Consider the following 26,632-nt stretch of genomic DNA (forward strand, 5'->3'; position numbering starts at 1 on the left):
CAGCCCTGGGATTTCTTTGGAAGGAATGATGCTAAAGCTGAAACTCCAGTACTTTGGCCACCTCATGTGAAGAGTTGACTCATTGGAAAAGACGCTGATGCTGGGAGGGATTGGGGGCAAGAGGAGAAGGGGACGACAGAGGATGAGATGGCTGGATGGCATCACTGACTCGATGGACGTGAGTCTCAGTGAACTCCGGGAGTTGGTGATGGACAGGGAGGCCTGGCGTGCTGCGATTCATGGGGTCGCAAAGAGTCGGACACAACTGAGTGACTGATCTGATCTGATCTGATCTGATGCTTCTTAAGGCCCACTTGACTTCACATTCCAGGATGTCTGGCTGTAGGTGAGTGATCACACCATCGTGATTATCTGGGACGTGAAGATCTTTTTTGTATAGGTGTTGTGTGCATACTTGCCACCTCTTCTTAATATCTTCTGCTTCTGTTATGTCCATACCATTTCTGTCCTTTTTGTGCCCATCTTTGTATGAAATGTTCCCTTGGTAATGTTAATTTTCTTGAAGAGACCTCTAGTCTTTCCCATTCTATTGTTTTCCTCTATTTCTTTGAACTGATCACTGAGAAAGGCTTTCTTTTCTCTCCCTGCTATTCTTTGGAACTCTACATTCAAATGAGTATATGTCCCATTTTCTCCTTTGCCTTTAACTTCTTTTCACAGCTATTTGTAAGGCCTCCTCAGACAACGGTTTTGCCTTTGTGTATTTCTTTTCCTTGGGGTTGGTCTTGATCACTGCCTCCTGTACAATTTCATGAATCTCCATCCATAGTTCTTCAGGCACTCCATCTAGCAGATCTAGTCCATTGAACCTATTTGCCACTTCCACTGTATAATCGTAAGGGATTTGATTTAGGTCATAACTGAATGGTCTAATGGCTTTTTCTACTTTCTTCAATGTAAGTCTGAATTTGTCAATAAAGAGTGCATGGTCTTAGCCACAGTAAACTCCTGGTCTTATTTTTGCTGACTGTATAGAACTTCTCCATCTTTAGCTGCAAAGAATATAATCAATCTGATTTTGGTATTGACCATCTGGTGATGTCCACTTGTAGAGTCTTCTCTTGTGTTGTTGGAAGAGAGTGTTTGCTATGACCAGTGCATTCTCTTGGCAAAATTCTATTAGCCTTTTCCCTGCTTCATTCTGCCCTCCAAGGCCAAATTTGCCTGTTACTCCAGGTATGTCTTGACTTCCTACTTTTGCATTCCAGTCCCCTATAAAGAAAAGGACATCTTTTTTGGGTATTAGTTCTAGAAGGTCTTGTAAGTCTTCATAGATCCCTTCAACTTCAGCTTCTTCAGCATTACTGGTCAGAGCATAGACTTGGATTTCTGTGACATTGAATGATTTGCCTTGGAAATGAAAAGAGATCATTCTGTCATTTTTGAGATTGCTTCCAAGTACTGTATTTCAGACTCTTTTGTTGACTATCATCACTACTCCATTTCTTCTAAGGGATTCTTGCCCACAGTAGTAGATATAATGGTCATCTGAGTTAAATTCACCCATTCCAGTCCATTTTAGTTTGCTGATTCTAGGTGAAAAAACAGCTTTCAGAATGGGAGGAAATAATAGGAAATGAAGCAACAGACAAAGAATTAATCTCAAAAATATACAAGCAACTCCTACAGCTCAATTCCAGAAAAACAAAAGACCCAATCAAAAAGTGGGCCGAAGAACTAAACAGACATTTCTCAAGAAAAGACATACAGATGGCTAACAAACACATGAAAAGATGCTCATCACTCATTATCAGATAAATGCAAATAAAAACCACAATGAGGTACCATTTCATGCCAGTCAGAATGGCTGCTATCTTTGGGTTCAAGTCTACAAGCAATAAATTCTGGAGAGGGTGTGGAGAAAAGGGAGCCCTCTTACACTGTTGGTGGGAATGCAAACTAGTACAGCCATTATGGAGAACAGTGAGGAGATTCCTTAAAAAAAACTCAAAATATAACCACCATATGACCCACCAATCCCACTGCTGGCATACACACTGAGGAAACCAGAATCGAAAGAGACACGTGTGCCCCAATGTTCATCACAGCCCTGTTTATAATAGCCAGGACATGGAAGCAACCTAGATGTCCATCAGCAGATGAATGGCTAAGAAAGTTGTGGTACATATACACAATGGAGTATTACTCAGCCATTAAAAAGAATACATTTGAATCAGTTCTAATGAGGTGGATGAAACTGGAGCCTATTATACAGAGTGAAGTAAGCCAGAAGGAAAAACACCAATACAGTATACTAATGCATATATATGGAATTTAGAAAGAAGGTAATGATAACCCTGTATGTGAGACAGCAAAAGAGACACAGATGTATAGAACAGTCTTTTGGACTCTGTGGGAGAGGGTGAGGGTGGGATTATATGGGAGAATGGCATTGAAACATGTAAAATATCATATGTGAAACGAATCGCCAGTCCAGGTTTGATGCATGATACAGGGTGCTCAGGGCTTGTGCACTGGGATGACCCAGAGGGATGGGATGGGGAGGGAGGAGGGAAGAGGTTCAGGATGGGGAACACATGTACACTCATGGAGGATTCAAGTTAATGTATGGCAAAACCAATACAATATTGTAAAGTAAAATAAATAAATTAATTAAATAAAAGAAATGTCAGTGCTCACTCTTGCCATCTCCTGTTTGACCACTGCCAGTTGGCCTTGATTCATGGATCTAACATTCCAAGTTCCTCTGCAATATTGCTCTTTACAGCATCAGACTTTACTTCCATCACCAGTCATATCCACAACTGGGTGCTGTTTTCGCTTTGGCTCCATTTCTTCATTCTTTCTGGAGTTGTTTCTCCACTCTTCTCCTGTAGCACATTGGCACCTACCTACTGAGTTAATCTTTCAGTGTCCTGTCTTTTTGCCTTTTCATACTGTTCATGGGTTTCTCAAGGAAAGAATACTAGTGGTTTTCCATTTCAGAAGATCTGAATGGTCATTTCTTTCCAAAGAAGTGTACAGATGACTAACAGTCCCAGGAAAAGTTGCTCAGCATCTTTAATCATCTAAGAAATGGAAATTAGAAGCACAATTTGATATCACTTCACACCTATCAGAATGGGTATTCTCAAGAAGATCACAAATAGCAAGTGTTGATGATGATATGGAGAAAGGGGCACTGTAGCACACTTTTTAAGGGAATGTAAAAGTGTTACAGTCACTGTGGAAAACTGCATGGATGTTTCTCAAAAAAACTAAAAATAAAACTATCATATGACTCAACAATTCCACTCCTGGGCATTTATTTGAAAAAAAGAAAAATCGCACTCCAATTTTTATTGCAGCACCATTTATGATTGGCAAGATATGGAAAGACCCTAAATGACCATCATCAGATAAATGGATTAAAGAATATGTGAATGGGGAGAGGAAAGGGCAAGAAGGGGTAGATAATTAAGAGTTACAAGCTATTATGTATAAAATGAATAAGCTACAAGGATACATGGTAGAACCCCAAATATATAGCCACTATTTCATAGCAACTGTAAAGGGAGTATAACCTTTAAATTTTGTGAATCACGACATTGTACACCCACCAGAAGCTTAATATTGTACACCAACCATACCACAATAAAATCAATGCAAAAATCCTAAATAAAATATTAGCAACCATAAAAAAAAATCAGTAGCTGATTTCTTATTGAAAACAATGGAAGTCATGAGGCAGAGGGCTTACATATTCAAAGTATGTGCATGCTAAGTTGCTTCAGTTGTGTCCAGTTTTTTGCCATCCTGTGGACAGTAGCTCACCAGGCTTTTCTGTCCATGGGAGTCTACAGGCAGAAATACTGAAGTGGGTTGCAATGCTCTCCTCCAGGAAATCTTCCCAACCCAGAGATCTAACTCTCATCTCTTATGTCTCCTGAATTGGCAGGCAGGTTTTTTTTTTTTTTTTTTTTTTTTTTTTTACCACTAGTGCCAACTGAGAAGCCCCATTCAAAGTACATATTATATCAATCAATAGTTCTATATTTAGCAAAATTGTCCTTCAAAAATGAAGCAGAATTAAAACATTCCAAGACAATGGGGAGAATGTGTCACCAGCAAATTTGTACTGTGGGAAATCCTGAAGGGATTCTTCAGGGTGAAATGTAAGGACAGTGAATGGTAACTTGAATCAAAGCTAAGAAATAAAGCACAAATAAAGGTAATTTATCTAACTAAACGTAGAAAGAGTATAAATGTATTTTTTGTTGTAACCCCTTTTTTCTATCTGATTTAAAAGACAAATACAGGAACAATAATTAAAAGCCTATGCTGATATGGTTATAATACATAAAGATGTAATTTGTTATAATAACAGCATAAAGAGGGAGAATGGAATTATGTAGAAACAAAGTTGTATATGCTATTGAAATTAAGTTAGCAAGAATTCAAACTAGATTGTATTAAATTAAGAATTAATAGTAATCCCCATGACAACCACCAAGAAAGTTACAAAATATATATGGGAGAAACAACAAAAGGAATTGCATAGTACACTATATTATATCTATTTAATACCTAAAACAGAAGTAATGAAGGAATAAAAGAATGAGAAAAGACAAGATATATAGCACATTGGCAAACATAAACCCTATCTTATCAGCACTTACATTAAACATAAACAGATTAAATTATCAAATTTAAAGGCAGAGATTCACAGAATGGATAAGGAACATAATTCAACTAAAAGCTATGTATATTTAGGATTCAAAAGACACAAGTGATTTGTTATTAAAAGAATGAAAAAAATATACCATGTAAACAGTAAACAAAATAGAGCCAGAGTACCTATACTACTATCAAACAAAATATACTTAGCAGCAAAAAATTGTTATTAGAGACAAAGAATCACATTTTATAATTATGAAAGGATCAGTCAATCAATGACACTACAATTATAAACATGTATGCTCTTAACAACAAAGCCCCCCAAAACATGAATCAAACAGTGAGTGCATTTTAAGGAGAAGTAGTTGATTAAAAAGTAACAGCTTGAGATTTAAATACTACATTTTCAACTATGGATAGAATACCTAGCTAAAAGATCAGCAAGGACATCAAAGACTTGAAAAATACTGTTAACCAATGGACCCAAAGACATGTACAGGACACTCCACAATACAACAGCAGAATACACATCCTGTTTAAGTGCACATGGAACATTATCCAGAATATACCATATATGTTAAGCCATAAAATAAGTCTCAATAAATTTGAAGCAATTGTAATAATGTACCATAATACAATAAAATTAGAAAAAAAATAGCAGAAGGAAATTAGGGAGATGCAAACATATGTGAAAGTCAAACATTTCTAAGTAATCAATGGGTTAAATAAGAAATCATTAAGAAATTAGAAAATACTTGCAAATTATTGAAGATAAAAACACAGCATATCAAAACTTATTGGACACAGTGAAAATAGTATTTTGGTACTACTTAGGTACTATAGCTAATAGTACTTAGCTATAAATACCTACACCAAAAAATTAAAAAAAAATTCTGATTAATAACTTAATCTTTCACCTTAAAAAGAAAATTAAAAATAGAAGAGAAAACTAAGCAGAAAATAAGCATATTGAAGAAATCAAATATTTAGCAGAGATAAATGAAATAGAAAATTGAGATAAATGAAATAGAAAATTGAAATAAATAAATAAAATCAACAAAACCAAAGTTTGATTATTGAAAAAGATCAACATAATTGGCAAGCCTTTAGCAAGACCAAACTAAAAAGAAAGAAAGAAGGCTCAAATTATTAAAATCTTTGATGAAAATGGAGACATATCTACTAACTTTATAGAAGTAAAAAGAATGACAAGAGAATACTATGAATAACTGTATGACAATGGATTAACTAAGACACAAACAGTAAATTCCTAGAAATTCACAATCTACTGAAACTGAGTACAGAAGAAATATTAAATCAAAAAAGACAGATTTTTAATGAGTGAAAAGATTGGATTGCTAATCAAACAACTTTATATAAAGTAAAGATTAAGCCCAGGTGTGGTTTCACTGGTGAATTCTATAAACCCCCCCCCCCACCTTTTTTTTTTAAATAATGCCAACTCTTCACAAATTCTTTCAAAAAATGGGTATGGTAGCACCTCCTAGCTCAGTATATGAGATCATTTTTATCATTCACTTGGAATTGTATAATGACATAAAAACAAAAGAAAACTAAGAACCAATATTCTTTATGAATATAGATGCAAAACTCCATAACAAAATACTAGCAAACCAAATCTAGCAGCATATTAAAAGGATTCTGTACCATGATCAATTTATCCCAGGAATGCAAGATTGCTTCAGCATTTGAAAATGAGTCAAGATAATACACTCTCTTAATAAAATAAAGAAGGCAAGAAATACACAATTATTTCAATAGACACAGAACATGACTTGACACGATTCAATACCTTTTGATTATAAAAGCACTCAAAAAGCTAGGAATAAGGAAATGTTCTCAACCCAAGCAACATTTACCAAAATAAAGGCATCTATCATCATATTTAATGTTGAAAGAAAGAATATTTTCTTGTAAGATCACAAAGAAGGCAATGATTCCCATTCTTGCCATGCTTTTTTCACCACTGAACCGTGGGTACTAGCCAGAGAAATTGTGCCAGAATAACAAATAAAAGGCATCTAAATTGGAAAGAAAGGAATAAAATTATTTCTACTTTTAGATGACAAAATCATATATACAAAAACCTAAAGAATCCACAAAACAATGATTAGAGAAAATAAATGTTTAGCAAAATTGTAGGATATAAGATCAATATACAAATATCAGTTGTACTTCTGTACCCTAGCAATGAACAACCCAAAAATAAAATTAAGGAAACAATTTTGAAAATAAAAAGGTACCCAAATTGGAAAGGAAGAAGTAAAATTCTCACTATTTGAAAAGAGACATGATACTGTATAAAGATAGTCCTAAAGACCACCAAAAATTTTTAAAATTAATAAATGAATTCAGTAAAATAATAAAATATAAAATCAATATACAGAAATGTGTGGTATTTTTATATAACTCTCAGATAAGTGAAGAAAATAATCCAATTTATAATTGTATCAAAATTAAAATACTTAGTAATATATTTAGCCAAGATGTTAAAAGACATGTACAATGAAAACTGTAAGACACTGACAAAAGAAATTGAAAACACAACTAAATAAGGAGATACCCCATTTTTCTGGATCAGAAAAATTAATGTTTTTAAAATATCTATACTACTCAAAATAATCTACAGATTAAATACTATCCTTGTCCAAATTCCAATGGTACATTTCAAAGAACTGAAACAAACAATTCTAAAATTTATGTGGGGGGGAGGAGCCAAGATGGCGGAGGAGTAGGATGGGGAGAACACTTTCTCCCCCACAAATTCATCAAAAGAGCATGTAAACGTCGAGTAAATTCCACAAAACAACTTCTGAATGCCGGCAGAGGACATCAGGCACCCAGAAAAGCAACCCAACTCTTCGAAAGGAGGTAGGAAAAAATATTAAAAACAAAAAAAAAAGAGACAAAAGAGGGAGGGATGGAGTTCCGTCCCAGGAAGGGAATCTTAAAAAGAGAGAAGTTTCCAAACACCAGGAAACCTTCTCACTGCCGAATCTGTGCCGAGCTTTGGAAGCACAGAGGGCAACATAACAGGGAGAAAAAATAAATAAACAATTAAAACTCGCAGATTGCGAGCCCTACGGTAACTCCCCCAGCGGAGAAGCAGCACAGATGCCTGCATCCGCCATTAGCAAGCCGGGGCTGGGCAGGGAGGCGCGGCGTGGGCTGCATCGCTGACAGTAAGAATCTGGCCTGAATACCCTGAGCGCTATCTGAGCAAAATAATTTGGGCTAGCAAACCAGACTGTGGGATATCTACCACGCGAAAAGCCAGCCCTAGCCTAAGACCGCCAGGCCCGCACACGGAACAAAGGACTGAACAGAGATAGCCGGCTGCAGACCTTTCCCCTCCGGTGACAGGCAGCCAGAGCCGGAAGGGGGCAATCGCAGCCCCAGAGAGACATTATCTATAAAACTGTAAACAGGCTTCTTTGCTAACTAAAACTTCTTGGGGGTCTGGACGGTCAACATCTGCCTGAGAAGGTGCGCCGGTTTTACACCCAGAGTGGCGGGGAGGCGATAAGTCGCAGCATTGGCGCTCACCAAACACCTCATCACCTGAGCTGCTCGGACCTGGGAAGAGCACAAAACGCAGGCCTAACTGAGTCTGAGCCTCTGAGGACTACCCGAGTGCCTGAACCTGAGCGGCTTGGACCTGTGAGGTGCATGCAGCCCAGGGCCGGCCTCGGATTGTTCCCGGTGGAACAACCTAGAGTCCGAGTAGTGTGGACAGGGAGGCTACACGCGCCGTGAGCGGGGGCAGACCCAGGGTGGCTGAGGCACTGCGAGCCCACGCCAGTGTTATTTGTTTGCAGCATTCCTCCCTCCCTCCCCACAGCGCGACTGAACAAGTAAGCCTAAAAAAAAAAAAAAAAAAGTGTCCTCCACCGTGCCCTTTGTGTCAGGGCGGAAACCAGATACTGAAGAGACTAGCAAACAGAAGAAGATACAACAGAGGGAAATGCCTTGGAAGCTACAGGCAATAGATCAAAACCCTGTGGTTACTACGAACTACATAGGAAGGGGCCTATAGATCTTGAGAAATATAAATCTGACCAAGGAACTAGCCAAAAAATGAACTGAACCCACAACACCCACAAAAAAAAAAAAAAAGTCCTAGATATATTTTTATTATTTTTACGATCATTCTTTCTTTCTTTTTTTTTTTAATTAAAAAAAATTTTTTAAGTCCTCTATTGTTCCTTTAATTTTCACTTTTATAACCTATTACTTTGCAAAAAAAAAAAATACCCTATTTTTTTCTTCTTCAGCAAACTTCATATATATGTATTTTATAATTTTTTGACCTTGTTTTTTTTGTTTTGTTTTGTTTTTGTTTTTGTTTTTTTCTTCTTTTCTTTAACATTGTATTTTTGAAATTCCAAACTCTACTCTAGATTTTTAATTTTCGCTTTTTGGTATATGTTATCAATTTTGTACCTATAGTTTTTTTTTATATAATTTCTGTGACTTTTTTTTTTTCTTCTTCTCTGTTTCTTTCTCTTCTTCTTTTATATAACATTGTATATCTGAAATTCCAAACTTTACTCTAGATTTTTAATTTATGCTTTTTGGTATTTGATATCAATTTTGTACCTGTATTTTCTTTATAATTTTTGTGACATTGTTCGTATTTGTTTGTTTGTTTTCTCTCTTTATTTTTCTTCTTCTTCTTCTTCTTTTTTTTTTTTTAACATTGTATTTTTGAAATTCCAAACTCTACTCTAGGTTTTTAATTTTTGCTTTCTGGTATTAGTTATCAATTTTGTACCTGTACTTTCTTTATAATTTTCACGACCTTGTTTGTTTTTGTTTGTTCGTTTTTTCTCTCTTTTCCTTCTTCTTTTCTTTAACATCGTATTTTTGAAATTCCAAACTCTACTCTAGATTTTTAATTTTTGCTTTTATGTATTTGTTACCAATTTTGTACCTTTAAGGACCCAATCTTCAGGACCCATTTTTCACTAGGGAGTGAGATTACTGGCTTGACTGCTCTCTCTCCCTTTGGACTCTCCTTTTTCTCCACCAGGTCGCCTGTGTCTCCTCCCTAACCCCTCTCTACTCTACCCAGCTCTGAATTTCTGTGTGTTCCAGACGGTGGAGAACACTTAGGGAACTGATTACTGGCTGGATCTGTCTCCCTCCTTTTCATTCCCCGCTTTTATCCTTCTGGCCACCTCTGTTACCTTCCTCCTTCTTCTCTTCTCTGTATAACCCCGTGAACATCTCTGAGTGGTCCAGTTGTGGAGTGCACATAAGGAAGTGACTACTGGCTAGCCCACTCTCTCCACTATTGATTCACCTCATCTCATTTGGGTCACCTCTAACTCCCTCCTCCCTCTTCTCTTCTCCATGTAACCCTGTGAACCTCTCTGAGTGACCCTCACTGTAGAGAAACTTTTCATCTTTAATGTAGATGTTTTATCAATGGTGCTGTATAGAAGGAGAAGTTTTGAAACTACTGTAAAAATAAGACCAATAACTGGAAGCAGGAGACTTAAGTCCAAACCCTGACTCCAGGGAACTCCTGACTCCAAGGAACATTAATTGACAGGAGCTCATCAAATGCCTCCATACCGACACTGAAACCAAGCACCACACAAGGGCCAATAAGTTCCAGGGCAAGACATACCAAGCAAATTCTCCAGCAACAAAGGAACACAGCCCTGAGCTTCAAGATACAGGCTGCCCAAAGTCATCCCAAAACTATAGACATCTCATAACTCATTACTGGACATTTCATTGCACTCCAGAGAGAAGAAATACAGCTCCACCCACCAGAACACCGACACAAGCTTCCCTAAACCAGGAAACCTTGACAAGCCACCTGTACAAACCCACACACAGTGAGGAAACGCCACAATAAAGAGAACTCCACAAACTGCCAGAATACAGAAAGGACACCCCAAAATCAGCAATTTAAACAAGATGAAGAGACAGAGGAATACTCAGCAGATAAAGGAACAGGATAAATGCCCACCAAACCAAACAAAAGAGGAAGAGATAGGGAATCTACCTGATAAAGAATTCCAAATAATGACAGTGAATTTGATCCAAAATCTTGAAACTAAAATGGAATCACAGATAAATAGCCTGGAGACAAGGATTGAGAAGATGCAAGAAAGGTTTAACAAGGACCTAGAAGAAATAAAAAAGAGTCAATATATAATGAATAATGCAATAAGTGAAATTAAAAACACTCTGGAGGCAACAAATAGTAGAATAACAGAGGCAGAAGACAGGATTAGTGAATTAGAAGATAGAATGGTAGAAATAAATGAATCAGAGAGGATAAAAGAAAAACGAATTAAAAGAAATGAGGACAATCTCAGAGACCTCCAGGACAATATTAAACGCTACAACATTCGAATCATAGGGGTTCCAGAAGAAGAAGACAAAAAGAAAGACCATGAGAAAATACTTGAGGAGATAATAGTGGAAAACTTCCCTAAAATGGGGAAGGAAATAATCACCCAAGTACAAGAAACCCAGAGAGTCCCAAACAGGATAAACCCAAGGCGAAACACCCCAAGACACATATCAATCAAATTAACAAAGATCAAACACAAAGAACAAATATTAAAAGCAGCAAGGGAAAAACAACAAATAACACACAAGGGAATTCCCATAAGGATAACAGCTGATCTTTCAATAGAAACTCTTCAAGCCAGGAGGGAATGGCAAGACATACTTAAAGTGATGAAAGAAAATAACCTACAGCCCAGATTATTGTACCCAGCAAGGATCTCATTCAAGTATGAAGGAGAAATCAAAAGCTTTTCAGACAAGCAAAAGCTGAGAGAATTCTGCACCACCAAACCAGCTCTCCAACAAATACTAAAGGATATTCTCTAGACAGGAAACACAAAAACGGTGTATAAACTCGAACCCAAAACAATAAAGTAAATGTCAACGGGATCATACTTATCAGTAATTACCTTAAACGTAAATGGGTTGAATGCCCCAACCAAAAGACAAAGACTGGCTGAATGGATACAAAAACGTGACCCCTACTTATGTTGTCTACAAGAGACCCACCTCAAAACAGGGGACATATACAGACTGAAAGTGAAGGGCTGGAAAAAGATTTTCCATGCAAATAGGGACCAAAAGAAAGCAGGAGTAGCAATACTCATATCAGATAAAATAGACTTTAAAACAAAGGCTGTGAAAAGAGACAAAGAAGGTCACTACATAATGATCAAAGGATCAATCCAAGAAGAAGATATAACAATTATAAATATATATGCACCCAACACGGGAGCACCACAGTACGTAAGACAAATGCTAACAAGTATGAAAGGAGAAATTAACAATAACACAATAATAGTGGGAGACTTTAATACCACACTCACACCTATGGATAGATCAACTAAACAGAAAATTAACACGGAAACACAAACTTTAAACGATACAATAGACCAGTTAGACCTAATTGATATCTATAGGACATTTCATCCCAAAACAATGAATTTCACCTTTTTCTCAAGCGCACATGGAACCTTCTCCAGGATAGATCACATCCTGGGCCATAAAGCTAGCCTTGGTAAGTTCAAAAAAATAGAAATCATTCCAAGCATTTTTTCTGACCACAATGCAGTAAGATTAGATCTCAATTACAGGAGAAAAACTATTAAAAATTGCAACATATGGAGGCTGAACAACACACTGCTGAATAACCAACAAATCACAGAAGAAATCAAAAAAGAAATCAAAATTTGCATAGAAACGAATGAAAATGAAAACACAACAAACCAAAACCTGTGGGACACGGTAAAAGCAGTCCTAAGGGGAAAGTTCATAGCAATACAGGCACACCTCAAGAAACAAGAAAAAAGTCAAATAAATAACCTAACTCTACACCTAAACCAACTAGAAAAGGAAGAAATGAAGAACCCCAGGGTTAGTAGAAGGAAAGAAATCTTAAAAATTAGAGCAGAAATAAATGCAAAAGAAACAAAAGAGACCATAGCAAAAATCAACAAAACCAAAAGCTGGTTCTTTGAAAGGATAAATAAAATTGACAAACCATTAGCCAGACTCATCAAGAAACAAAGGGAGAAAAATCAAATCAACAAAATTAGAAACGAAAATGGAGAGATCACAACAGACAACACAGAAATACAAAGGATCATAAGAGACTACTATCAACAATTATATGCCAATAAAATGGACAACGTGGAAGAAGTGGACAAATTCTTAGAAAAGTACAACTTTCCAAAACTGGACCAGGAAGAAATAGAAAATCTTAACAGACCCATCACAAGCATGGAAATTGAAACTGTAATCAAAAATCTTCCAGCAAACAAAAGCCCAGGTCCAGACGGCTTCACAGCTGAATTCTACCAAAAATTTAGAGAAGAGCTAACACCTATCCTGCTCAAACTCTTCCAGAAAATTGCAGAGGAAGGTAAACTTCCAAACTCATTCTATGAGGCCACCATCACCCTAATACCAAAACCTGACAAAGATGCCATAAAAAAAGAAAACAAGGGCCAATATCACTGATGAACATAGATGCAAAAATCCTTAACAAAATTCTAGCAATCAGAATCCAACAACACATTAAAAAGATCATACACCATGATCAAATGGGCTTTATCCCAGGGATGCAAGGATTCTTCAATATCCGCAAATCAATCAATGTAATACACCACATTAACAAACTGAAAAATAAAAACCATATGATTATCTCAATAGATGCAGAGAAAGCCTTTGACAAAATTCAACATCCATTTATGATAAAAACTCTCCAGAAAGCAGGAATAGAAGGAACATACCTCAACATAATAAAAGCTATATATGACAAACCCACAGCAAACATTATCCTCAATGGTGAAAAATTGAAAGCATTTCCTCTAAAGTCAGGAACAAGACAAGGTTGCCCACTTTCACCATTACTATTCAACATAGTTTTGGAAGTTTTGGCCACAGCAATCAGAGCAGAAAAAGAAATAAAAGGAATCCAAATTGGAAAAGAAGAAGTAAAACTCTCACTATTTGCAGATGACATGATCCTCTACATAGAAAACCCTAAAGATTCCACCAGAAAATTACTAGAACTAATCAATGACTATAGTAAAGTTGCAGGATATAAAATCAACACACAGAAATCCCTTGCATTCCTATACACTAATAATGAGAAAACAGAAAGAGAAATTAAGGAAACAATTCCATTCACCATTGCAATGGAAAGAATAAAATACTTAGGAATATATCTACCTAAAGAAACTAAAGACCTATATATAGAAAACTATAAAACTCTGGTGAAAGAAATCAAAGAGGACACTAATAGATGGAGAAATATACCATGTTCATGGATTGCAAGAATCAATATAGTGAAAATGAGTATACTACCCAAAGCAATTTATAGATTCAACACAATCCCTATCAAGCTACCGACAGTATTCTTCACAGAGCTAGAACAAATAATTTCACAATTTGTATGGAAATACAAAAAACCTCGAATAGCCAAAGCGATCTTGAGAAAGAAGAATGGAACTGGAGGAATCAACCTACCTGACTTCAGGCTCTACTACAAAGCCACAGTTATCAAGACAGTATGGTACTGGCACAAAGACAGAAATATTGATCAATGGAATAAAATAGAAAGCCTAGAGATAAATCCACGCACCTATGGACACCTTATCTTTGACAAAGGAGGCAAGAATATACAATGGATTAAAGACAATCTCTTTAACAAGTGGTGCTGGGAAATCTGGTCAACCACTTGTAAAAGAATGAAACTGGACCACTTTCTAACACCATACACAAAAATAAACTCAAAATGGATTAAAGATCTAAAAGTAAGACCAGAAACTATAAAACTCCTAGAGGAGAACATAGGCAAAACACTCTCCGACATACATCACAACAGGATCCTCTATGACCCACCTCCCAGAATATTGTAAATAAAAGCAAAAATAAACAAATGGGACCTAATTAACCTTAAAAGCTTCTGCACATCAAAGGAAACTATTAGCAAGGTGAAAAGACAGCCTTCAGAATGGGAGAAAATAATAGCAAATGAAGCAACCGACAAACAACTAATCTCAAAAATATACAAGCAACTCCTACAGCTCAACTCCAGAAAAATAAACGACCCAATCAAAAAATGGGCCAAAGAACTAAATAGACATTTCTCCAAAGAAGACATACAGATGGCTAACAAACACATGAAAAGATGCTCAACATCACTCATTATCAGAGAAATGCAAATCAAAACCACTATGAGGTACCATTTCACACCAGTCAGAATGGCTGTGATCCAAAAGTCTACAAATAATAAATGCTGGAGAGAGTGTGGAGAAAAGGGAACCCTCTTACACTGTTGGTGGGAATGCAAACTAGTACAGCCACTATGGAGAACAGTGTGGAGATTCCTTAAAAAACTGGAAATAGAACTGCCTTATGATCCAGCAACCCCACTGCTGGGCATACACACTGAGGAAACCAGAAGGGAAAGAGACACGTGTACCCCAATGTTCATCACAGCACTGTTTATAATAGCCAAGACATGGAAGCAACCTAGATGTCCATCAGCAGATGAATGGATAAGAAAGCTGTGGTACATATACACAATGGAGTATTATTCAGCCATTAAAAATAATACATTTGAATCAGTTCTAATGAGGTGGATGAAACTGGAGCCTATTATACAGAGTGAAGTAAGCCAGAAGGAAAAACATAAATACAGTATACTAATGCATATATATGGAATTTAGAAAGATGGTAACAATAACCCGGTGTACGAGACAGCAAAAGAGACACTGATGTATAGAACAGTCTTATGGACTCTGTGGGAGAGGGAGAGGGTGGGAAGATTTGGGAGAATGGCAATGAAACATGTAAAATATCATGTAGGAAACGAGTTGCCAGTCCAGGTTCGATGCACGATGCTGGATGCTTGGGGCTGGTGCACTGGGACGGCCCAGAGGGATGGTATGGGGAGGAAGGAGGAAGGAGGGTTCGGGATGGGGAACACATGTATACCTGTGGCGGATTCATTTTGATATTTGGCAAAACTAATACAATTATGTAAAGTTTAAAAATAAAATAAAATTAGAAAAAAAATTTATGTGGAGCCACAAAAAAATGCAGAATAACCTAAAACAATCTTGAGAAAGAAGAATAAAGCTGGAGGCATCATGTTCTCTGATTTCAAACTATACTTCAAAACTATAGTAATCAAAACAGTATGATACTGGCACAAGAACAGACACACAGATCAATGAAACAAAACTGAGAGCCTAGAAATAAGCTCACACTTACATGGACAATTAATTTATGACAAAGGAGCAAAGATGTGAATAGAGAGGAGGAGCAAAGATGTGAAATTGGAGATTTGGAAGTAAGTGATGACTCCAGTTTACAAAGTTATATTGGGGTAAATAAGGAGGGACAGATAATAAAAACTACCTGTTTTAGTAGGTCGGTAGTGGCCACAGCCGAGAGATGGGGTGGCAGATGTAAAGTTTTATTTAATGACACATATGTTGAAATGAAAGTGTTAGTCACTCAGTCGTGTCCAACTCTTTGTAACCCCATGGATTGTAGCCAGCCAGGTTCCTCTGTCCATGGGATTTTCCAGGCAAGAATACTGGAGTGGGTTCCAATGCCCTCTTTCAGGGGATCTTCCCAACCCAGGGATTGAACCCAGGTCTCTCTGTCAGATTCTTTACCATCTGAGCCACTGTGGATGTTATTTACATATATATGTACATTAGGCTTGCATAATACACCCCACTCCAGTACTCTTGCCTGGAAAATCCCATGGACGGAGGAGCCTGGTAAGCTGCAGTCCATGGGGTCGCAAAGAGTCGGACACGACTGAGCGACTTCACTTTCACTTTTCACTTTCCTGCATTGGAGAAGGAAATGGCAGCCCACTCCAGTGTTCTTGCCTGGAGAATCCCAGGGACGGGGGCGGGGGAGCCTCGTGGGCTGCCGTCTCTGGGGTCGCACAGAGTTGGACACGACTGGAGCAACTTAGCAGCATATATATATATATATTATATATATGGCTATATATAATTATATATGTATATATATAATATATATATATATATATATATATATTAGGCTTAGGTAGAGGATAATGGATGAAGCATGGAGTTAGAGTAGTTGAGGTTAAGAGCTGAGGTAAAGGATTTTTCTGTGGAGAAAAAGATATATCTTACACTGAGCCAAGAGGGAATGAACAAGGGAATGTCGAAGCAGAGAGGGTGCTTGATAGAGTTCACATCTGATGGTGGGGATCTGGGTCTTCTCAAGTTAAGGAGAAGGTGACCTCATCTTCTGAGAGCAGGGCTGAAACATGAAATAAGTCAGAAATTGTTCTGAATAGCTGCTATAAGGAATAGGACATAGATAAGCAAATTGATTGACAAACAGCATAGGGACAGGCAGTAGATGACACAGAGTATGAAACTAAAGTGGGACCAATGCATCTCTGTACTTTTTCCAGAATTGGGGAATAACACAGAGTGTGAAGTGTATGTAGGACAGAGATGAATCAGGTGACCAGACTTAAGGAACTATGTTGAGGTGGAAGAGAAGGCAGGTAGAGGAAGCCAAGAGAAAGTAACTTGGATCAGAGAGCAGGAAAGGATGTAACTTCTCTGGGCCTCAATTTCCTTATCCGTCAGTAGAGGTCAGTTGTGAGCACTGCCTAACAGTTTTATTGTCTGTCAACATGGACTGGAAAAGGAATAGGCAGGCTGATTGGTTGTGAGCAAGGTCATGCTCAAATGGGCTAGAAACACACTTATAGAAAGATGAGAATGTTCAACTTGTCTCTTTATGAAGCACACTTTTTTTTTTTTTTTTTTTTGCTTTCTGGCCATGTCTTTCTCTGCTTGACCAGATTGTCATCTCTCAAAGAACTGGACCAGTGTCCATAAATTTCTTTCAGGATGAGACTCCCCTTATTCCTTCCTAAACTAACAGACCAAAACTTACAGCACACACATCCTCACTACATCTAAACTTTGGCAAACAAATCCCTTCAGGCCAAACAGGAGTTTCAAACCAATATCAACCACCTAATGGGAAGTAGATGGAGAAACAGTGGAAGCAGTGTCAGATTTTATTTTTTTGGCCTCCAAAATCACTGCAGATGGTGATTGCAGCCAGGAAATTAAAAGATGCTTACTCCTTGCAAGGAAAGTTATGACCAACCTAGATAGCATATTCAAAAGCAGAGACATTACTTTGCCAACAAAGGTCCGTCTAGTCAAGGCTATGGTTTTTCCAGTGGTCATGTATGGATGTGAGAGTTGGACTGTGAAGAAAGCAGAGCACCAAAGAATTGATGCTTTTGAACTGTGGTGTTGGAGAAGACTCTTGAGAGTCCCTTGGACTGCAAGGAGATTCAACCATTCCATTCTAAAGGAGATCAGTCCTGGGTGTTCATTGGAAAGTGAAAGTGAACTCGCTCAGTCATGTCTGACTCTTTGCAACCCCATGGACTGTAGCCCACCAGGCTCCTCTGTCCATGGGATTCTCCAGGCAAGAATACTGGAGTGGGTTGCCATTTCCTTCGCCAGGGGCTCTTCCCACCCCAGGGATCGAACCTGGGTCTCCCGCACTGTAGGCAGACGCTTTAACCTCTGAGCTACCAGGGAAACTCATTGGAAGGACTGATGCTAAAGCTGAAACTCCAATATTTTGGCCACCTCATGCGAAGAGTTGACTCATTGGAAAAGACTCTGATGCTGGGAGGAATTGGGGGCAAGAGGAGAAGGGGTCAACAGAGGATGAGATGGCTGGATGGCATCACTGACTCAATGGACATGAGTCTGAGTAAACTCTGGGAATTGGTGATGGACAGGGAGGCCTGGCATGCTGCAGTTCATGGGGTCACAAAGAGTCAGACACGACTGAGCGACTGAACTGAACTGAACCCAAGTGGAAGGAGACAGTTTGCTTACTTTTGTTACACAGAGATATCCTCTGAGGATAATAATTTTCAGGAGACTCTGAGGGTAATCTCCTAAAGGAAGTTAGCCCTCAACTTGTTTTGGGAAATAAAAACCATCTTGGAATAAGTATCTTCCCTTCCAAGGAGATTTCTTTAAGGGCAACAAGATTCATTTGGCCATATCAGTGCTGGGCTGTTCATTTAAATTCCAGTCTACAATCATTATGTACACAGTTTGCAGTGTTTCCAAATAATTCTGTAATAAACATTCAGACCTTGATTAGACTTCAACCAGAATTTGCATTTGGCTTTAGGGAAAAAGAGGGGAGATTTAAAGAAACTGTGCAGAGATCTGGGCTTTATTTCATAAAGCAAAACTGAACAATCAACCAACAAAATAAAAATAACAGCAAAAAAAAAAAAAAAATCGAAGCACAACAAAAACAAACCAATAAAAAGTATCCCAAAGGGTGCCCAGAAACTGGTATAGGTTCAATCATGAGAGGCAATCAGACATAGTGGGAGAACATGAAACCTGAGTACAAATCCTGCCTTGAACTTCCAAACAGTAAGCCCCTGGACAAGTAGATTTCCCTTTCTGACGTGTAGTTTCTTCTTCTGTAAAATAAGGGTAATGATAGCTATCTCATGAGATAATTGTGGGATTCAATGAGAAAACATGTGCCAACTTCTTGTGCATTGTATATGGCAAAAAAGGGTACTTAGTAACTATTACTTTTCCCTTTACCATCTTCATCTACTTAACCTACAACACGACAGGAAATGTCTCCAGTGTTATTGTGCCAGTCCAGAATTTTTCCTTAGTAATTGAACAACCAAGGACTCCCTCCCCACTCTGCCCAATTGATTTTCTCTGGGATGAGGGCATTATGTTGATATATGTCTCTGGAGCAAGGTAGTCCACTGAGATTCTCATCAAGAAAGAATGTTGCTCACCTTTGACCACAAATTTCACAGTGTGACTGTGCTGCTCAGAGCCTAACCAGCCCTTGACAGTACAGAAATAGGAACCTGAGTCATCTACCACTGCAGACTTCAAAAGTAAGATACTGAAGATTCCTACTTTGATGGGTACTTGGTTGTTAGTCTATTCCTTGTATCAAACATAATTAATGGGGGGAGATCCCCAAGCCTGGCATTGAAGGCTAATCCTCATTCCTTTGGGTACTGTGAAGCCATAGCCACTGCCAGTCATCACTGTGGGTTTAGAAACAGATACTGCAAAGGGAAGACAAAAGAGGAGGCTCTGGGAAGTTACAAGGATATGAAAACACAAGGCTGTCACCCATGTTGAGTCTAGGCTTATAAATATCTCTGCAAAGGGAAAAAAAGGGCTGCTGATGTGGGGAACAAAAGGGAATAAGATGACTTAAATAAAAATAATTTCCTTGGAAAGAATAAGTATCATTTTGTATTATTTGGGGATGTGTGCTATCTGTAGTTTAAAAAATAAACTGACTAAAACAAAGCCCAAACAGCTTTTTTGTTTTGGTTTCGTTTTTCATTTTGCTTTGTTTGCTTGTTTTTGTTCAGAGTTTTTGGTTTATCTGAAGTTTTGGATGACCAGGGGTCAGATTTTTGTAAAATTGTCAAGCCAGCTAAGCTTATTTTTACTAATCCGTGCATACTCTTCCCCAGAGTTTCTCTGCCAACATTTTTACATTCTCTGATAACCTGATCAGATATACTTATTTTTATGAGTTTTAAGAGAGTCCAAGGGTACAATCAGGCTGTGGGTGCTGGAATTTCTGGGACATGTGAAGGGGTAGAGATTTGAAGGCCAGAAAGCCTTCCCAACATTTATTAAATTCTGCCACGAGAGTGATAACCCTGAGAATATCCTGTTCACTACCTCTGATTAGCACATATAACTGAAGAGAGACTATGTAGAGGTAAACTAAGGTCTCTGGGTTTCTTAGGACTTTCTAGGATTGCAGTCCTTTATTGGGTCTTTGCTTACCAGTACTTTCTTAACGCCCATAGTGACTCACGTTTCTGGACTCGGAGTTCAACGATTTTATCTCTCACAACTTGGTTGCCATCAGGAGTCTGCCAAGTGACTTCACATGTGTAGTGGCTCCGGTCATCCATCTCCAGGGTATTCAGTTGGAGGGACACATCTCCTGGAACCTCATGATTTACATGCAGGCGGCCCCGGTACTTTGCTTGCTGAATATGGTCTCCAGAGGGGTCACGTAGAAAAATGGTGACTGAGTCAGATCCACGTTCTACCAGCCACTTTACTAAGACTTGTGTATACCCTTGCAGAGGACCATAGGTACAGGGAATATTTACATCCCCTTTCCAAGGCCCAGTCACACTCTTAGGCACTTCCAGGATGGGATGTCCTGAAGAGGAGGGAACAGAAGAAGGGAGAAGACACAGATGGTACACTCATCTGAGAGCTAAGATGGCAGTGGCAGGCTTCAAGAGGTTTCTGAGAAACACACCCTTAACTCATACGTTCAGATTTCCCATGGTCTTTTCTTCTCTGCCAGCTCTCTCATCAATCAGAACCAGTCCTTAGAAGGAAAGCCCTAAAGTTTTTTGTTTTTTTTTGTTTGTTTGTTTGTTTTTTTAGCACTTGTGAGTTTCAAGTTCTTTTCCTATCACTTCCTTGCTTTGAAGTGATCCTGTGTAAGTCAATTTACACCATGTTGGACCTATTTTTTTCATATATTATATAGAAATTCTGAGGGGAATGATCTCTAAGGATCCTACAAACTCTAATATTCTGTAAATCCATGGAAAAAACCTCTTTCAACATTTTCCAAAAGAAGTATGGGAGCAAACGCTGAGCAATTGGGTCTGAGCTATTTTACTGCATGTAATTATGCACTTGGAGAAATGTGGTGGCTTCAGGTTTCAGAAAGAAAAGACTATCTACCCTGCTTATTCCTCACTGCTCCCTCAGAAAGGCTCAGTGATTGGGTCCTTGCACTAAAATTATTTTCTGGAAGGGAAGAAAGAGGCAGGTAAAGGACAATTCTCAGGGTGGAAACTTGTATAAGATGCATTTCTGTTTAGCAAAATCATCAGCTATTGTTAAATGTTGAAAACATGCAATTTGTAAGCTTGATATTTTTTCTGATTTCTATCCTTTCTTTATCTTCCTTTTTGTTTCTCTGAGTTCTCAGCAAAAGTACATTGGAAAATTTCATCCTGAGGAGGAATGGAGAGGAAAATATCTGGAAGGGAAAAGGTTCTGAGTATAATTCTAGAGCTGACTGGTAGGAATGGTGATAGGGCCAAAGGGTGATTATTTCTTGGCTTGCTGAGAAAGGAAACTAAGGGGGAAAAGTTGGGGATGTTGAGAGAGATACCACCTTCCATCAACAATTTCCATCCATAAGCTCATATCTTGAGAATTTTGTGTTTTATTTAACTGTAGTCAGGAACCAGGGATTGTATTTAGATATGATTTTATATCTCTCTTAGGAGAGGTAGTTTCAAAGTGTAGAAAGTAAAAGAGTTAGTCGCTCAGTTATATCTGACTCTTTTCAACTCCATGGAGTGTAGCCCACCACAATCCTCTGTCCATAGAATTCTCCAGATAAGGATCCTGGAGTGGGTAGCCATTCCCTTTTCCAGGGGATGCTCCTGACCCAGGGATCAAACCCAAGTCTCCTGCATTGCAGATAGATTCTTTACCATCTGAGCCACCAGGGAAACCCTTATCAAATAAAAGATTTTTATATAGCCTAAGATTCCCAGGCTTTAATCAAACAGATGAAAGATAGAGTGGGGGCATGTGTTCTAGCTCTCAGAATGTATTGCCAAATACCAGGGCTTCTGTCAATGGGAATGCTAAAGTCTAGCCTTTGGCCTGTGCCCTCAACAGAGACTCTAGTACATCTCCTTTACAACCTGCTGGGACCTATCGAGTTATGAACAGGTAATAGGTCATCCCTTGGTTGTAGGGAAACTAGAGAGGACACTTGAGCAACAAGGCAGCTTGGCAGCCAATGTGAAATGTAAGTCAAATTAAGAAATACTCATCACTTTCCTGGAAATTTGGGTAGGGGAAAATCTATTTCAGGAAATTCCCAACACTTGGGGAGACACTTTGCCCATTATGGATCCTTGCAAACCACCAAATGGTGAGGTACTTGGTGCAACAGGGTTTGAAGTACCAGGCAGGGTGGAATTTGGAGGCTTCCAGTATGGCATAGCTAGAAGGGCTTTTAGAATCCACCTAGACACATTCCCTCATGGTACATATGGACAAGCTGAGGCTCAGTGAAAGAAAGATGCTTACTCAAAGTCATACAGAAAGTAAGGGCACAGCCAGGCCTGGAGGACTAGAATGAAGTCTTTCAGATGCCACACTGCCTCCATACTTTTTAACCTGATTAATCTACCAGCCACAACTGAAACCAGAACCTTCTTATCTGGATCTATTTGATATGGTTTAACAGTGGCATCTGGTCCCATCACTTCATGGGAAATAGATGGGGAAACAGTGGAAACAGTGTCAGACTTTATTTTTTTGGGCTCCAAAATCACTGCAGATGGTGACTGCAGCCATGAAATTAAAAGACACTTACTCCTTGGAAGAAAAGTTATGAGCAACCTAGATAGCATATTCAAAAGCAGAGACATTACTTTGCCAACAAAGTTCCATCTAGTCAAGGCTATGGTTTTTTCCAGTGGTCATGTATGGATGTAACAGTTGGACTGTGAAGAAAGCTGAGCACTGAAGAATTGATGATTTGAACTGTGGTGTTGGAGAAGGCTCTTGAGAGTCCCTTGGACTGCAAGGAGATCCAACCAGTCCATTCTGAAGGAGATCAGCCCTGGGATTTCTTTGGAAGGAATGATGCTAAGGCTGAAACTCCAGTACTTTGGCCACCTCATATGAAGAGTTGACTCATTGGAAAAGACTGATGCTGGGAGGGATTGGGGGCAGGAGGAGAAGGGGATGACAGAGGATGAGATGGCTGGATGGCATCACTGACTCAATGGACGTGAGTCTGAGTGAACTCCAGGAGTTGGTGATGGACAGGGAGGCCTGGCGTGCTGCGATTCATGGGGTTGCAAAAAGTCAGACACGACTGAGTGACTGAACTGAACTGAACTGAACAGTGCTATCCTAGGACTGGAAAATATCCTCTTGACAGCATAAAAAATAATTCTCTCATCTGCCAACTGCTTTCTGAGAAATCTTTCCCAGAACTTCAGAGCTTAGCTCTCCTCCCTCAGGAGACTGAATATTATTCAACTATTTCATCCCTTCAGAAGAAAGAAAAGGGCTGGGCATTGACTCAAAGGGCTTTGTTGGAAAGTGTTTTGACTTGAGAAAGAAGGGCTAGTACTGAGGCCCACACTATTCCTGGGACCTGGACTTTAAAAAGTAAAGAGATCTGTGGCTTGTGTGATGATCCTAAGCAAGGAAAGGCCTGGTTTGGGTGGTTATGAGATCCATTATGGGCTCCATTTAAACTTTTCATCCTCATATCATCAAACAGGCAGTCACATCTTCTGATGACCCTGAACATCTGTGTCTGGCCTCTCTCCCCCTATTATAATCCTCAATAGAGGATTAGTTTACATAATAGATATTTGAAAAAATTTTATAGTGTTTATAAAATGCAAATGTTAGGATTTATTTTTATTATTTAAACATATGTCTTAAATCGAGAGACTTTTTAGAAGTGAAGCCACAGTCCTCCAGAGCTTTCCACCTGGGAGGGTGTTTTGAGATCAGTCAAACTGATCTCCTCACTATACAAATGAGCTGGGGACACTGAGATTAAGGGAGAAGGAAAGTGTTATCGGCCAGTTTGTTCCCAGTCTCAGGTCTGTGGTGTTAGACTCTCTACACAAATGATAGACCTACTTCTAGGTCTAAATAACCTCCACAGGCTGTGGAGGGAACAACACACACACACACACACACACACACACACACACACACACGTGATTTAAATTTAACATTTGCAAAATGGTCCTCTGAGCTCCAGTCCTGTCTCTTTAATTCCCAACTCAAATCAACTGATTTGGAGAAAGTAGAGAGGTGCACTCTAAAATGTATTAGAGAGTGAAAATATTGTAGTTGTAGAAAGAACAATAATTTTTAGGAGCATTAACTCTGTTGCTGATGCTCTGTGACCTGGAAAAAATTATTTTCCTTCTTTGGTGACTTAATTCAGTGTCTCTTCTAACTCTGAGGTTCTAGAATTTGATGGATGACAGAGCCCCAGGACAAGGTGATTTAATCTGAGTCAGTTATGGAAAGTTGGATTCTTTCTAACAACATAAATAGCACCAAGTTAGCACTCATCTCGTCTCTCCCTCTAAGGATATGGAATAAGCAGGGACGAATCAAGGATCCTTTTACCTTATCGTGAGTTTCACTTAGCTATTACTCAGGCTTAGTTTCTTAAAGGGAGAAGGGAATGGCAACCCAAGGCAGTATTCTTGTCAAGAGAATCCCGTGGACAGAGGAGCCCGGAGGGCTGCTGTCCATGGAATCGCAGAGTCGGGAACGACTGAAGCAACTTAGCATGCATTGGAGAGGGAAATGGCAACCCCCTCCAGTATTCTTGCCTGGATAATCCCATGGACTGAGGAGTTTGGCGGGCTGTTGTCCATGGGGTCACACAGAGTCAAGCACAACTGAAGTGACTTAGCATGCATGCATGTATTGGAGAGGAAAATAACAACCCACTCCAGTATTCTTGCCTGGAGAATCCCAGGTACAGAGGAGTCTGGTGGGCTGCCATCTATGGGGTCACACAGAGTCAGACATGACTGAAGTGTCTTAGCAGCAGCAGCATCAGTTTCCTAAAAGGCTATTTCAGTTCTCAAGGGTATAAATGAAGATACAGTAGGATTTCAGAAAATAATGCTGCTATGAGATAGTCAATCCTCTTTTGGTATATAAGTCCAGCATTAAGTTGGACAAATTACCCCAGACAAATTGGGCCATGTCCACAGGGAAGTGAGTCATCCTAGGAAATGATAAGAAATCAAGTCTTGTGAAGAACAGTTGAAGGAGCTAAAGCTGTTTAACTTGGAGAAAAGATGAATCAAAGGAACATTGTTTCTGTCCACAGCATTCTAAAGACCTGTCACAACATTGAGAAGATACATTTTTTGTGTCTCCAAGAAACAGGGCTGGGATCCTTTGATAGAAGCCACAAAGGAATTGATTTAGTTCAACACAAGGAAGTTAGGAACCTTTTTAGTTTCCCTGAGATACAACAAATGCTAGAAAATAATGTGTATGTTTTACAGGGGAGGATCCTTTCCAGTTTCTACCCAAACATATCTCCTGGCTTCTTCAATAACCTTCAACCACTTCCCTCCCTTCTGCCCAAAGCTGATAGAATCTGGATCATTGGCTGAGAACAATCACTCATTTAGCAGGAGTAGGCTTTCCTCAGTAGGCATTCAATCCCACCTCTCCCCACTCCCCCATTTTTGCCTGTGCCAAAAGTGGCAGCCAGGCCCCCTTTTGCTACTTTACCATAGATGACCACCAGTAGGTGGCTCAGGAGCAGCAGGCCCAGTAAGAGCCCCATCACAGCCAGAGCCACTTCTGTCCTTTCTTCTAGCCTCCTGATATTAAAAAGATGAACTCCTGATGGCTTCCAGAGTCTGCGCTTGCTTACTTCCCTTTCTTCCTTATATCTCTCACACGGACTCCAAGTCTCATCTAACATTCCCCTTCCTTCCCTATTTCAGTACAAGTCACATGAGCACCCCCTCCCTACCCTGCCTGGGGTTGGAGTTTTAACTGTGAGTGAAGCAATTCTTCCCCTTGCTAAAGTATTGCCTTGACTTTCCCTGGAGCCAATAGGAGTTTCTGGCCTTTGATTTCCCAAGCTGTGTTTATTTTGTGTTTCCTCAACAAGATGAGGTTGAGGAATAACTTTGGGATGAGTGTGCTCCCTCCACTATGGAAGTATTTTCCTTCCTGGTGTGCCCAGGTAGAATAGATCAACTTTGCTGGACTATGCAATATTCAGCAGTCGTACTGTTAACCCGTGTCTATTCAGTCTATGCAAATAAACAAAGGGTTGG

At 39.0% G+C, this 26,632-nt stretch overlaps 1 protein-coding gene across 14 annotated transcripts in view; it reads right to left on the reverse strand.

Moving 5' to 3' along the window:
* The window catches only part of VSIG4 (V-set and immunoglobulin domain containing 4), a 99,041-nt gene extending 72,831 nt beyond the window's left edge, over window positions 1–26,210 (reverse strand). For 11 of the 14 annotated variants that reach the window (XR_015159929.1, XR_015159928.1, XM_086390133.1 and 8 more), the window contains exons 1-2: window positions 26,076–26,210; window positions 20,596–20,952 (exon numbers count right to left, since the gene is read on the reverse strand). Coding sequence is in view for 11 of the 14 variants with exons in the window: in XM_086390133.1 (XP_086246259.1) it covers window positions 20,596–20,952; window positions 26,076–26,130 (412 nt within the window). In the remaining 3 variants the exon portion in view is untranslated. Of the gene's footprint in view, window positions 1–20,564; window positions 20,953–26,075 lie in introns of all 14 variants that reach the window. The other 3 variants (XM_086390135.1, XM_086390134.1, XM_086390136.1) reach the window with 2 other exon arrangements.
* Window positions 26,211–26,632: the final 422 nt, after the last annotated feature.

This window comes from Bos grunniens, chromosome X, assembly GCF_055505025.1.
Source record: "Bos grunniens cultivar Pamir isolate PY7600 chromosome X, Bosgru_T2T1.0, whole genome shotgun sequence".
Classification (NCBI taxonomy): domain Eukaryota; kingdom Metazoa; phylum Chordata; class Mammalia; order Artiodactyla; family Bovidae; genus Bos; species Bos grunniens.